The 13860-nt window shown below is 43.9% G+C and overlaps 1 protein-coding gene across 7 annotated transcripts in view; it reads right to left on the bottom strand.

The window, feature by feature from the left end:
* DENND5A (DENN domain containing 5A) overlaps positions 1–8054 on the bottom strand; it is a 64045-nt gene extending 55991 nt beyond the window's left edge. For all 7 annotated transcript variants that reach the window (XM_085063148.1, XM_085063150.1, XM_085063151.1 and 4 more), the window contains exon 1: positions 7838–8054. In XM_085063148.1, the coding sequence (XP_084919274.1) occupies positions 7838–7943 (106 nt within the window). In that variant the 5' untranslated portion in view covers positions 7944–8054. The remainder of the gene's footprint in view (positions 1–7837) is intronic.
* Between the last annotated feature and the right edge of the window lie 5806 nt (positions 8055–13860).

Below are 13860 nucleotides of genomic sequence, written 5' to 3'. Positions count from 1 at the left end.
TTTATCAGATGTGCTGACAGTTTTGTCAACGGATATGACAAACTCCAAGGCTTATCTCTGCTCTGGCTATATCCTTTCTTATCATCTCACCATCCATACCTCCTAAGCTCTCTTCCTTTTACATGGTAAGCCTATCAAGCTATCAAGATCCCCTTTCTTCTCCACAAGGCAAGATTCATGTTTGGTTAAAAAAACCCCTCATGTTTTCAACAGAAAAATCTGATTAGAACAGGAAGAACAAAGTTCAGTACTTTTATCCAGTCCTGAAAACACAAGTCTCAGGACCAAGTTAACCTCCTGCAACTGTGTATCACCACTGTTATCAAGGTCACAAAGACCACAGTAAGGACAGGAATGAGACCACAACAACTTTGGTTGGTCTGCACTGCCATAAAATTCATGCCAGATGAATTCTGAGAAACTACCAAGAGACTGGTAAACACAAATTTTACCAATCTTCAGCAAAACTTTTGAAGGAGTTACTTCACATTTCAAGCTCCCAGAACACAGACATGAGAAAGAGATAGAAAGGGACATGACAGCCTTATGCTGGTTAGAGCTGGCACCAACCTTGTTGACTTAAGGGACTTATCTCTTCCCCAGTGCAACTCTAATTGCAGCACAGTAGGACATTGCTGGGGTTGGGGGCCAAAATTAGGAAACAACAGTTGGCAAGGGAGCTTGCTGGAAGTAGCAAGTTAAGAAGAATAACAAGTAATATGTGCAGATAGTAGAAAAGCACCTGAAAGTTGATGCTTGTACTGAAAAAAAAGGCAACTTTTCCAAACTCACCTGAAGCCATGTGAAAGAGTATCTGTTTCTGTTAAACCAACCTATTTTTCTCACTCAGATACTGAAATGTTGCTTTCTCTGAAAAGGCTGCTTTTGTCTGCCATGTTATCTGTCTCTTCAGATCACTTACCCATGAACTGAGATAACGTTTCTTTCTCAAAATGCTTCAGTATCCATAGGTAAATGACTCAACACAGACGTACACACTGTACCTGACTGTAGCTGACCATACAACCGTTTAAAAAACCACCAAAAAACCTAAATAAAGAAGTCAATATTCTACACTCCTACAGAAAAGTTTGAAACCAATGGTCTCCTGCACACCAAACCATAAGCAAAGCAGCATTTTCCTGGAAAGACTAAGAAACATGCCTTGAGCAGAAGCACTCCAAGTAAATTCTACACCATTCATCAGTTTGTGCTGGAATGCTTGATAATTTCTCTGTGCAATGATGTTTTAAGCCTCACAGGGATAACATTCCAGTTCACTGCAAACTTGACTGCAAACCACAAATCTGAAATGGTTGTCAAGAAATTGAGAGAGTAATTACTGCACAGCGTGCATCAGTAAGTAATTGCTTCTGACACTGTCACTTCATGTGCATCATTTCTGTTACATGAGCCCTGCAGGTTAGTGGGAATTCAAAAGACAAGTATGAGAAGTCATTACCAAGAATACTCAAGCAGGACTTCCCTAAGTCAAAAGGCAGATAAAAAACAGTTCTGTAGGTGTTTTGTAACCTCAGAATCAATAATTTGAACAGTTAGGAAAAATGTTATTATTTGCAAATGTCAGTATTTCCCATACAATCCACTCAAGATCTCTTTGTGTAGTCTCTCGCTAAACAAACTGCAAAAATTCCCAAAAACAACAGACAAAAAAATTTTAAAACCCTAATAAACAAAAAGCCAAATCAACCCATCTGCCTGCCTTACTAAGCTGAAATTCCTATGGCTTTTTTAAAAGGCTTAGAAAAACAGAGTCATAAACTTTAGTTCTTTAGGCACTGTTTCAGCATTTTAAATTTCTTCTCAAATGAAGAACTTGTAACCTTTCTACTCCCCCACATGTTGCCAAAGAGCCTTCCAACTAAACCAAATTTATAAATGAATACACAAGGGTGGAAGACTGAAGAGTTTTGTGGGTTTTGAGGGGATTATTCTGTAAAGCACATAGCTCAATTTGACCTAAAATACAAATATGATAATGACAAGACTGGCATTACAGAAACATCACCAATAAACTGTGGCTTCAAATGTAGTTCAGCAAAGTACAGCTGCTTCCCCCTTACATCAGCTCTGCCATCCTTTATTCTACATATCAGCTACCCTAGCACGTCTGCCTCAGTTCCCAAAGAGACAAAAGACCTTTTTGGCACTCAAACATGGCAAACAGCTCCAGCTTCTTGGGAAAGATAGAGGGGGTAGGGAAGAGTGGACTAAGCTATTATGTGGATTAAAACGTTTCACATGTGCCAGTGTAAGTCCAGCCAAAAGCTGTTGCTATCTGCTGCCTGACCACAGCAACCTGTGTGAAAAAACGTGTGGTTCCACCCTTGGTGCCACTGGAGGGGCTTCCCACAGAGTGAACACCTTGGGCAGCAATCCCAGAGAAGCAAAGGAACTGAAAAACCTCCCTTTCAGTCTCAGACTGAATCCCCAAGGGAAGAGGCACACCATTGGGAACTGTGGGAAGCTTACATGGATACCATCCACATGGACAAAGAGAGGAAGAGGGGGAAAAAAACACCAAAAACAAAACTCCACAATCACAGAACAATTCAGCCTTTGGAAAAATCAGGCAATGGCTCCCACCAATGCAATTCACTTCTGCAGCAAGTATTGGTACTACCATAGCAAAGAAAGACAATTTATCCACATGCAGTTTACCCAAGGAAAAAATAGTGTTGCAGAAGGGTTCCTCTGCAAGAGTCACATCTGACACCAACCCCAAAAGTCCTAATTCCGAGTTTAAAATGCCCAAAAGAAAATACAAAACATATCAAACGTCAGTCAGAAAATTGTATCTGGTAATTTAAACTAAGCTTGCTTTTCTTCCTCCTCCTCTTTCCATTTAGCTACCCCTTACAAATACCTTTGCAGCAAAATAAAAGCCTGAAAGTATTTAAGTGTGTTGAATTTGGAAACTAACACAGGTGCTGATAACAACATTATTTCATGGACTTCCACAATGGAACTACTACACTAATTCCAAAACACTAAGCAATTTATTGGCTTACATATGTGGCAAATGCCTTCTATTATTTTAAAGTTTATATCAATATATAATTCCATTAAAACAAACACTACCAACAGGAAACGTATGAAGATAAGGTGTCGTTTTAAATCTGAGGAAAAAAAATAGAAAACTAATGACACTTCAATTACAGACAGAGAAATTAGGTGAGATAATGTTTCTGTTTTCCTGGGGAGGAGAAACACTTTCTCTAATGTGAGATTGTCAGAATAATTTTGGGTGGAGCTAGGTGAATACTATACACCAGGTATCATCTTCTTTTCACACACCAGCAGTAATCAAGTGGTTCCCATGCCAGCACAGAGATGCCTTACCCATAACTAGTTATGTCATGCTACATAATCTACATACACAGAAATTTTGCCTCAACGCCATTAAAAACAAAATACAAAAAACAGGGGGGTTGACAGAGGAAGAATAATTAAAATGGTATCACATCATCATATAAGAGAACTCTGCAAAGGCTCATGGAGGGTCTCCACAGGAAAGATATTTCGTGGAAAAATGGGCTTCACCTAACACTGCTTTCATTCTCCTCTAAGGAGGAAGCTTGTGATCAGATGGACAACTCAAAGCACCATGATAAGGACTCGAACAAAGAAACACAAGTCCATCTACTGAACAAATTAATTTTTGGACCAAGCCATAAAAAACCACTTAAAACTGGGAAGAAAGGTGGGAAAAAAAATACAGGTGACAGACTAGTCACTGATCTTAGACTTCTTTTTTAAAAAACAATCCTACTATTAAATCATCAATCTGTTCTGCACAGATGATAGGCCTTTTTTTTCTTTACACTATTTCTCCTTTGTAACACTGGCATTTCTGAAATAACTATTATCATCTTTATGACATTTAAGACTACCAAGGTACATTCAACAAAAGATTTTAATTAGAACAGAGGGTCCAGACATTTGGATTCAAGTTCCATATGTTGTTAATAGCAACCCCAAGACTACAATTCCAAAGAAGTGTAAGGCAATGGCAAGTTGATGCTTTGCTTTGCCACTCCATAATAAACTCTATTGACAAGTGATTGCTAAAAACTTAACACACCACAGAGGAGGAAAAGAAAACAAAATCCTTTTGTTCCATGTTCTTTTCCACTAAAACTCCAACAGCTCTGTATAGTGCAAGGTTTCCCACCACCATTCAGATCACTACTAATTAACTCAATGGATAAAAGACTCCAGCTGAAAGATGAGGCTCAACCCCATTCTCATTACCTTTCCAGGGCACAGTCATAGAATCTAAATTTAAAAATGCTATCATAATGATGCAGCATTACAATATATTATAGTACATACAGTAGATTTTTGGTAGGTGATGTATTTCATCATTTATAGGTGGTCACCACGATGACCATGAGCTAGCAATGTGTCCTTGCTCCAAAGAAGGCCAATGGTACCCTGGAGTTAAAAGCATTGCCAGTAGCCTGAGGGAGGTGATCCTGCCCCTCTACTCAGCCCTGCTGGGGCCATACCTGGAGTGCTGTGCCCAGTTCTGTGCTCCTTAGCACAAGGCAGACATGGACATGATGGACAGAGTCCAGCATGAGGCACAAACACGAATAAGGGGACAGGAGCTTCTCTGTGAGGACAGGCTGAGAGAGCTGGGACTGCTCAGCCTGCGGAAGAGAAAGCTCAGGGGAGACCCTTATCAATGTATATAAATAGCTAAAAGAAGGTGCAAAGATGATGATGAAGACAGGTGCCAGAGGCAATGAGCACAAACCAAAAAGCAAGAGGCTCCATCTGAACATCAGGACATACCTTTTCACTCGGAGGGTAAATGAGCACTGGCACAGGTTGCCCAGGCAGACTGGGGAGTCTCCACTTTTGGTGATACTCAAAATCACCTGAACATTGTTCTGGGCAACTGGCCCTAGGGTGGCCCTGTTTCAGCAACAGGGTTGGACCCAACAACTGCCAAAGATTCTTTCCAACCTCAACCCTTCTGTGGTTTGCTCTGTGAAGGAAACCTACCTGTAACAGACCCCAGCAGCACACTGAAATATTTCTGTCATCACTTCTGGCATATCAACACCATCTGAAAACATGGAAACGCACCTCAGTTCCTCTCTCATCCAGCTTAGCAGCTGTCACTGGAGCTTAAACTTTATCCAGTGTTGGGGTGTTTGTTTTGTTCTACTACCATCTAGCAAATGTTTTCCATGTCCTTTAAAGGTCACCCAGTGGGAACACAATTATCAAAATAAGAAAGGATGCTCAGAATTTAATTTAGGGATAAAAAAGCCCTAGCAATAGAGACTCTTTAACTCGTGCTAACTGCAAGTCCTAAATACAGGATTTCTCACTGCATTAAAAGAAAACAAACGTATATACATATTCCCTGCATTTTCCATCAGCCAGCCAACTTTTTCAGGAAAAAGCATTACAGCTGTGCTATTCAGCAAGCTTCCAACATACAAAGGGAAAACGCCATCAGAGGTGTCTCTCCAAACAAAGTAACTAGAATTCCCGGGCTCATGCCTCATTTCCAAGCCTGCAGAAACCGCTGTATCACCGACATGACGGCTGAACACCTGGAAAGCAGGGCTCCCCGAGCGTGCCGAGAACAAAGTGTGCCGGCAGCATCCCCGGAGGCAGCGGCAGCGGCGGCAGGCTCCTGCGGCGGAGGGGTGGCGATGACATCATGCCAGGCTGGGCTCCGGCAGCCCTGGCGCAGGAGAGCCCTGGAGCTCCGGCGGGAGCGTCCCGGCCCCGCAGCCCGCACCCTGCACCCACCAGCGCCTCTCCCCAACAATGGGCGCTTATCAAGGGAATTGTTTCAACAGGGCGAGGATTCAGAAGCTATTTTGAAGCGCAGAAATCGGAGGGAGGAGGGGGGGAAAACAGCGCACAATGAGCCTTTCATTCAAACAAGAAAGGCTTCCAGGAAGTACAAAGTGTTTCCAAGCTTTATCCAAAAGGCACTGAAATCAACAGAGGCCCTCTCCGTTTTTACCAGTGGACGCTGGAGGAGGCTACAACCTAAGACAGTTTGAAAGCATTATCAGTCACACCACCATGCATTATTTATAACACAACAAACTCAAGAAAACGTACCCGAATTACATCTAGCCCTTACGTTGTGACATCATCAAAAATTCCCCCCCCTTAAAACCTTTTCTTAAATCACGCAAAAATCTGTCTCCCCCATAAGTACTAAAATCTGTTCTCCCCCCAACCCCACACTTTGTCACAAGTAACACCATTACAGAACGATGGTGGAATAGCAGAGACCAGGATATATCACACAGTGCTGTTTTACATACTGTAGATGCAGTCCTTGACCGGGAAAGCAAATACAGAAAGAATATCGTCCTCCAGCTTTCAGACCTGCACACTCTGACAGAATAGTTCTGATATTGTCCAGTTTACTATTACATAGTTAGCCCAAAGTAATGCACTGCTGGTTTTAAATTGAATTATGTGAGGAGAATTATTCATGTGCCTATCAAGAACAGCGAGCATTACTGAGTGTGCCTTGCACCACATCCCACAAATATATAGTAAATGAATAACAAAATTAACATCTTGTTAATTGTTTTCGATCTATAAACTTTGTTCATTTGTCGTTTAATAAAAAACCTTCACATATCTCTCAATGAGATTGCACTGCATTTTATTCTCTTAGAGTTCTTAAATCGAATTGATACTGTAATTTGCAGTGCCATTAAAGAACAGACTGTTATGCTGCACTCACTCCAAGTCTCACAGTGTAGCCCAAAGTCACTTCAACATTAGACGAACAAGAATTCTCTCAGGGTAAGGTACTGCTCAACATGGGGGACAGATGAGAAATTTTGTTTGAAGTAATCATAAAAAATAAAAAGTTTCCATAATAGCCAAAGTTTAGAAGACATGTAAGAAGTCAGTTCTAACAACACAAATTCCACTCTAAAAGGAACAAGCATTTATTTAGCGAGAGACAGCTTAAACGCAATGATGTAAAAAACCCACATGACACCTTATAAAAGCAATCTAACAAAAAAAAAACAACCAAAAAAAACCACCGAGGCTGGGAGAGAGACAATGTATTATTGGTCAAGTTCAGAGCTCAAATACACAAAATTAGTACTGATGATAGGTCAGGTTTTCCTTCATCTTTCTGAACAGTTAGAGAAGCTAAGCAACATTCTGATTTAACTAAGGCCAATACAATGAGACTAAAGCAGAAGCAAGGTGCTGCTAAAACACGGGACTGATTTTTAACCTTAAAAACAGTGGTTTGACACAGTGGTGTGGTCCAGATTTATATGGTTTCGCTGTGTATTTGGTATGAACATTCTCACCTAACAGCACAGTAATCACTTCCTAATCCGATTTCTTTTCGGATACTGCTGCAAGAGAGTTCTCAAAAAATAAGGTGACATAGAACAGCCAAATGGTCTTCACTTTCTCTCCCAAACCCGCTTCCTCAGGATCGCCTGTGTGTATGGAATGCCCGGCTGAAGTTGACACACGCAGCCCGGCTCCGAGCAGAGCGCAGCACATCGCCGCCGAGGCTGAGACCATCTACAGCGATGCCACCGCACCAGCCGCGCTCCGCCCGGCCGGTCTCACGGCGCTGCTCCGCCGGGGCTTTGCGGAGTTCGCTCACTCGTGCCGACCCCGCTCCGCGCCCAGCCGGGCATTCCCGCAGCGCCCGCGGCTCCCGGCGGGGCGCAGGCTGCCCCCGCAGCGCCCGGGGCAGGGAGCGGGGAGGCAGCGCGGGGAGGCAGCGGAGCGGGGAGGCAGCGCGGCCGGACCCCGCCGCCCCCGCGCAGCACCGCCGGCCACTCACCGGAGAGCTCGTCCGGCTCCAGCCCGGTCTCGGTGTCCAGCCCGCAGATGACGAAGTAGTCGGCGAAGCGGCCGGGTGCCGAGGAGCCGCCGCCGCCGCCGCTCATGCTGCAGGGCTCGGGGCGCGCGGGGCTCAGCGGGAGCGGGGCCGGGCGGCGCGGGCGGCGGGACCGGGACCTCCGGCTGCGCCCGCCGCCTCCATGGCGGCGCGGGGCGGGCGGCGCCGCGCGGCATTCTGGGAACGGCCCCCGCCGCTCCGGGAGGGGGGGCGGCCCGGCCGCGCGCCGCAACGCCGCGCCTGCGCCCTGCGCGCGGGGTGACGTCATGGTGCTGCTGGGCTGCTGCTCGCGCCGGCGCTGCCTGAGGGGGCGGCCATGGCGGCGGGTCACCGCGGTACCCTCGGGGAGCCCGGGAAGGGCTCTGCCGCCTCCGCAGGCACTAAGTCACAGGATAGGGCTGCTGGAAGCGAACAGAGCGGGCCGTCGGGTCCGACCTCCCTGCTCAAGCGGAGTCGGTCCAGAGCACATGACACAGTATTGCGTCCACACTGTTCTTGAGTGTCTCCAGTGAGGGAGACCCCCCAGCCTCTCTCGGCAGCATGTTCAGTGCTCGGTCACTGCACAGTAAAGAGGTTCTTCCGCTCGTTCAGGTGGAACTCCTGTTTCTTCCCGCTGCCTCTTGTCCTTTTGCTTGGCACCACTAAGAAGAACCTGATCCATCTTCTATCGCCTCTGCTTCAGATATTTACAGGCATTGATGTCCCCTCCCAGTCCTCTTCTCGAAGCTGGACAGAATCAGACACTCAATTAGGTTGGAAAAGACCTCTGAGATCGAGTCTAACCTGTTGTGTTGAGGCCCAGTTCCCTCGGCCTCTCCTCACGGGAGAGACGCTCCAGTCCCTTGATCAATGTTGTAGCCTCCGCTGGACCCACTGCAGGAGCTCCATGTCTCTCACACTGAGGAGCCCAGAGCTGGACGCAGTCAGAGGCCAGGAAGGCACTGCCAGGGCTGCTCACTCAGGACACGGATCAGTCTGGTGGTGCTCTGAAAGCACCTCTGGGCTTGCATCCTCCTGTCACCTTCAGCTTCCCATCCCCGCAGCCCCCTGCTGTCGTGACTCCACAGCTTCGTGAAGCAGCTGTGTGCAGGGAAATGCTTTAGGGATTGTTTGGCTTTCGAGTTGTTTTCTTTTTCCTATTTGGATTAATATCACACACATCTCTGTTAACAGCTGGGTTTGCAGAGAGTGGAATCCACTCCCCCCTCTGGTTCTGCACAGAAAAGAGAACAACCCCTAGGGAAGGATTAACCTAACTGAGCTGCTGAGGGACAAGTGACACATACCCATGCTCTGCCTTGAGAGTGCTTTTTCCTCTGGCTATAGAGGCACCTGGGATGGCCGTGCTAGCCTAAATTTGGTCTGTAAGCGCTTCCACTTCCTCTCCTCTCTTTGTGGCATTTACATCAGAATTCTTCCTTACCTTGTAGGGCTTATAAGAGGAGAAATTAAAACTTTTCAGCCTTTAATGTTTATTATGTAGGACTAACCAAGTAGTTAAGGTTGCATCCATAATGCTGATTTGATCAGACACCAATCTAACTTAACACACTACCAAGTGTAGGAAACCTCACCTATTTGAGTTCCTATTGCCAAGACAGACCAAGTTCTCTGCAGGGACTAGAAGCAGCAGCACTTGAAAGAAGATTTCACTGCCAATGGTTTACAGCCTTTTGCAGTACAACATCTAAACTCTTAGGCCACTGTGACCAGTGAGTTGTGGACAGCTGGACATCCTTCTGAGAACCAGGAAAAACTGTTAGGATAGCACTGGTGCTATCTGTGCTCACTTGATTAAGACTTGGGCCACAGAATGGGTTATCAGTGAATTAAAATGTTGCTTAGATTTGACTGAGAGGTCAGCTTCAAAGCACTATTTAACTTGAGGGAAAGATTTCAATAAAAATGGCAGGCTAGGAGCAATATTAGAGTGAAAGGCTCTAGTTTACAAAAAGCACAGTTAGATTGTGTTGAGCCTGCCTGGTGGTGTGCGGAAGACACAACAGAGAACAGAAATAGCTAAATCTGGTTGCTCTTACTCTGCTGTGTTCTCTAGCCATTTTTTGCACATTTGTCTCCTCAATCTGCTTTCAGTGTGGCAAAGGACAATGTATTCAGCACGTGGTGAACCTCTTTTGAGTAAGCCTGAACTGTAGTTTAACCCTTATGACAAAAGCCATAGCCTGAGGGTCTCTTCTGACACTTGCAAGAAAGTCTATGGAAACAGCACAGGTATTGGCAGGGGCTTTTTGACAAATAAAGAGGAAAATGGGGAAATAAAAACGGTTCTTGCACGTTAACTCTTCCAGAAATAACCATGTATTTTGTAAGTATTCAGTGAATAAAGTTAGAATAAAGTTAGGCCGATAAGTAAACAGATGTTTACCAGCGAGGCTGTTGAGCAGCAATGTTTAAATGCATCCATGTCTTGCTATGCAATGGGGTGAGGGACATGATTTTTTTTTTTTAAAGGAGAGTGTCAGACTAAGAATCTCAGATTTTCTTTGAATTGCTACAAGGAAGGAACAGTATGGGTGGAACTGCATGAACCAGAACCAACAAAATGTTAACCCAAATTGTTGCTGAGAAAAGCTCATTGATACTTTGTCAGATAAATTCTCTGCATTCCCAGCCAACTTACAGCCCACTCCCGCTCAAATCTGTGCATCCAGCAATGTACCTGAACAGTTAGAGCTTTCTCCTACCATTTTGTCATTGTTTCTTTTCCATTGTATCTTTTTCCTCACCAGTTACCTAATTTCCTGAATACTGTTGCCTCGTGACAACAAAAGACATCTGTGACATCAAATTCCAAGGCCAGTAGCTTTAATCTGTCCGTTTTCTGGGCCAATGTTCCCATCACAGGAAACACCCAAAATATGGCAATTCTGTTAGGAAACATTGCAAATGGCTTAGATGTCCTTGAGTAAAACAACAATACTAGACTACATTATGAATTCTTGAAAGTATTCTTTATGATGTTGGGAAAATCTGTGGAATTGTGAATTCTGTCGAAACTAGGATTCTTTAGCCGGAGATTCATAAAGACATGTTAGTAAAAAGGAAGCGACTTAAAAGAGTCATTGTCTTTGGCAAGATTATCAATGTTAATTCAGCTGCTGTTTTCTATGGCAAAGACTTGTTATTTTCAAGCTTAAACTTTATGAGAATGAAGTCTTTAAAATAGTGAAGAACTTGTGAAGATATTTTGAGTATTCCTCATATTACTTAATTCATATTTACTTTGCCAGCAGTCCCAGTCCTAGTTATTGGAAGAATTTATTTACTAAGCGAAGAGAAACCACAACAACAAATTACAGTTCCATTTGACATTGCTCAGAGAATTGAAGTCTGAAATAGGGTATCCCCCTTTTTTTCTGGGCAGCTGTTTGCCAAGATGAGCTAAGCTTTGAAAGGTAACAGAACTCAAAGCACAAATCGCTCCAACTGTCAGGATGCTGATTGTATACGGTGTCTTTTAACAACTCTGATTAATATATTTACCCTGGATTCTTTAAGGAAACAAAAAGCCTATCAGTGACTCTTAACATTAAAGCAATCCTCTCCAGTCTGCAAAACCAGATACTTGAATCTGGCTGCCACAGCTTATTGACCATGCATTTGGTGTGACATTTACACAACAGACTAGTGGAATACAGCCTGCACACCAGATCACCTAACACAGACCCTCACACATCAGGGCACAGATGAAAGCAGAACCGATACTTCGGGGTGTTGAACTTTTCCTAAACTCCCATGCAGCACTGTCCCTCCTCTCCCCAGCTGCAGAGGCCCACGCTATTGCTATTGGTCAATAAGCAACAATTAAGCAACAACTGTGACCCCCAGGTTCTTTTCCACCGTGCTGCTCTCCAGCATCTCATTCCCCAGTCTGTCCATACATCCAGGGTTGCTCCATACCAAGGTGCAGGATCCAGCCCTTGTCTTTATTAAATTTCACCAGGTTCATTATTGCCCAGCCCTTGCCATAGTCTCTCTGCAGGGCCTCTGCCTGCAAGGGAATCAACAGCTCCTTCCAACTTAGTCTTGTCAGCAAACTTACTTAATATTCCTTCCAGTTCTGCATCCAGGACATTAATGAAGATGTTGAAGAGAACTGGCCTGAGGATGAAGTCCTGTGGAACCCCATTAGTGACAAGACCTACTAGTGATGCCACCCCATTCACTACAACCTTTTGTGCCTGACCCATGAGCCACTCACCCAACACATGATGTGTTTACCCAGCCAAGTGCTGGACATTTTGTCCAGAGGGATACTGTGAGAGACAGTATCCAAAGCTTGACTGAATCTTCTCCATAATTTTATCAGGCACTAAAGTGAGAAAGGCCCATAGTTTGCATGGTCATCCTTCTTGAAAACTGGGACAATGGTTGCCAGCTTCCAGTAGACTAGGACCTCTCCAGATTCCCAAGATTCAGAAATCACTGAGAGGTCTCATGATGACACCAGCCAGCTCTTTGAGTACTCTTGGATGAATCCCATCAGGCCCCATAGACATAGAGGGATCCAGCTGGAGAAGCAAATCCTGCACAAGGTCAGGGTTGACTGGGAGTTTATCATTCTCACAGCCATGAGAAATCAGTTTACCACAGAACAGTGACTCAAACATAGAATGATTTAGTGATCTGCTCAGAATACTTCTTCATGACATGGAATTCTTCCAAATACAGTAAACATTGCGAATTCCAGGTTTTGGCTAAAACTGCTCAGGGCTACGTTATAACAGAAAAATCAGGAGTTCAGAATGTAACATCAGATTTTGATTCTGAGACAGGATTTAAAAAGCCATTTCCTCCTGCAGCATTCCCAGTCCTCTTGAGGACCTACTAGGGCCTACTGACCTTTTAAAGCTAGAAGTAGACCACTGAAGTCCCACAGCTGCAAAGGAGCAGAATTCTGTGTTTGGAAGACTATCCAGAGAAAGGAGCTTTTATGAGGCTTCTCACATATACACCAGTCACTGATTTAGCTCTCGTAATGCAGACCCAGATTCTTCCTCGTGTGCTATAAAGCAAGGAAACGGGAATTATTACACTAGGTGGAACATTTTTAAGAACTGGAAGGGGAGTTATGGTATGTTAGTAAACATATTATGCCATTATTTATATGAATTGCCAGTACTAAAAGGCTGTAACTTCTTTCAGTTTGGGTGACATGGAGCTATAAAGCCACCAGCTGAAAGTTATAAATGTCTGTCATTGCAAGACATCAATTGGCCATAAAAATAGTTGGAGTATTCACTTCTCTTTGATGGAAATTTGAAAAACACGCTCTGGATCCTGCTTTCCTGTCAAAACCTTTTTTCGTTTTCCTCTTAGTACTGCCACACTAAACTAGAGGGTTCCAAAACCCCACACTGTTACAGAAGGAAACTACACATGATGAAAATTCTCAGAAACACACAAAAGTCTTCAGCTGCCTAAAACCAAAAACATGTTTTGACTTTGCATAACAGCATGATTCGCTAACAAAAGTTTCTCATATTTAACTTTTACTTCTTCTGTCTTACCCTTTCAGCAAGTTTTCTATACCAGGCAAAAAAGCATTTCATAAACTGGACTTGACAGAATATTAAAGGCAAGTGAATGAAGCTGAAATAACATTGACACAGGGACCTTCCATAAGGGATTAATGGGAGGGGAAAAAAAGTCACTTTATGAAAACATTTAGACCCAGTTGCCGTCCAGTGCAAACCAGAAAAACTTTTCAAAATAACTGTTGTATGTGAGAAGTTAATTTCAGAGAGAAAAGGAAGCTTATCCACTTATTTTGAAACAAAGGTAGAAACAGCATTAATCTCATCTACAGATGTCATCAGCTCAGTTTAATTTTTAATCAATTATTAAAAATACCATTTAGGAAGAACTCACCCCTTTTAAACAGGTTAATAAACTAGGCTTAATGGGAAGTTCAGCTTGCTTCATTATACTCAAAAAATACAGTG

The sequence above is a fragment of the Lichenostomus cassidix genome, chromosome 5 (assembly GCF_008360975.1).
Source record: "Lichenostomus cassidix isolate B80296 chromosome 5, HeHo_3.0, whole genome shotgun sequence".
Taxonomy (NCBI): Eukaryota; Metazoa; Chordata; class Aves; order Passeriformes; family Meliphagidae; genus Lichenostomus; species Lichenostomus cassidix.
This window is presented reverse-complemented; position numbering and strand designations above follow the sequence as displayed.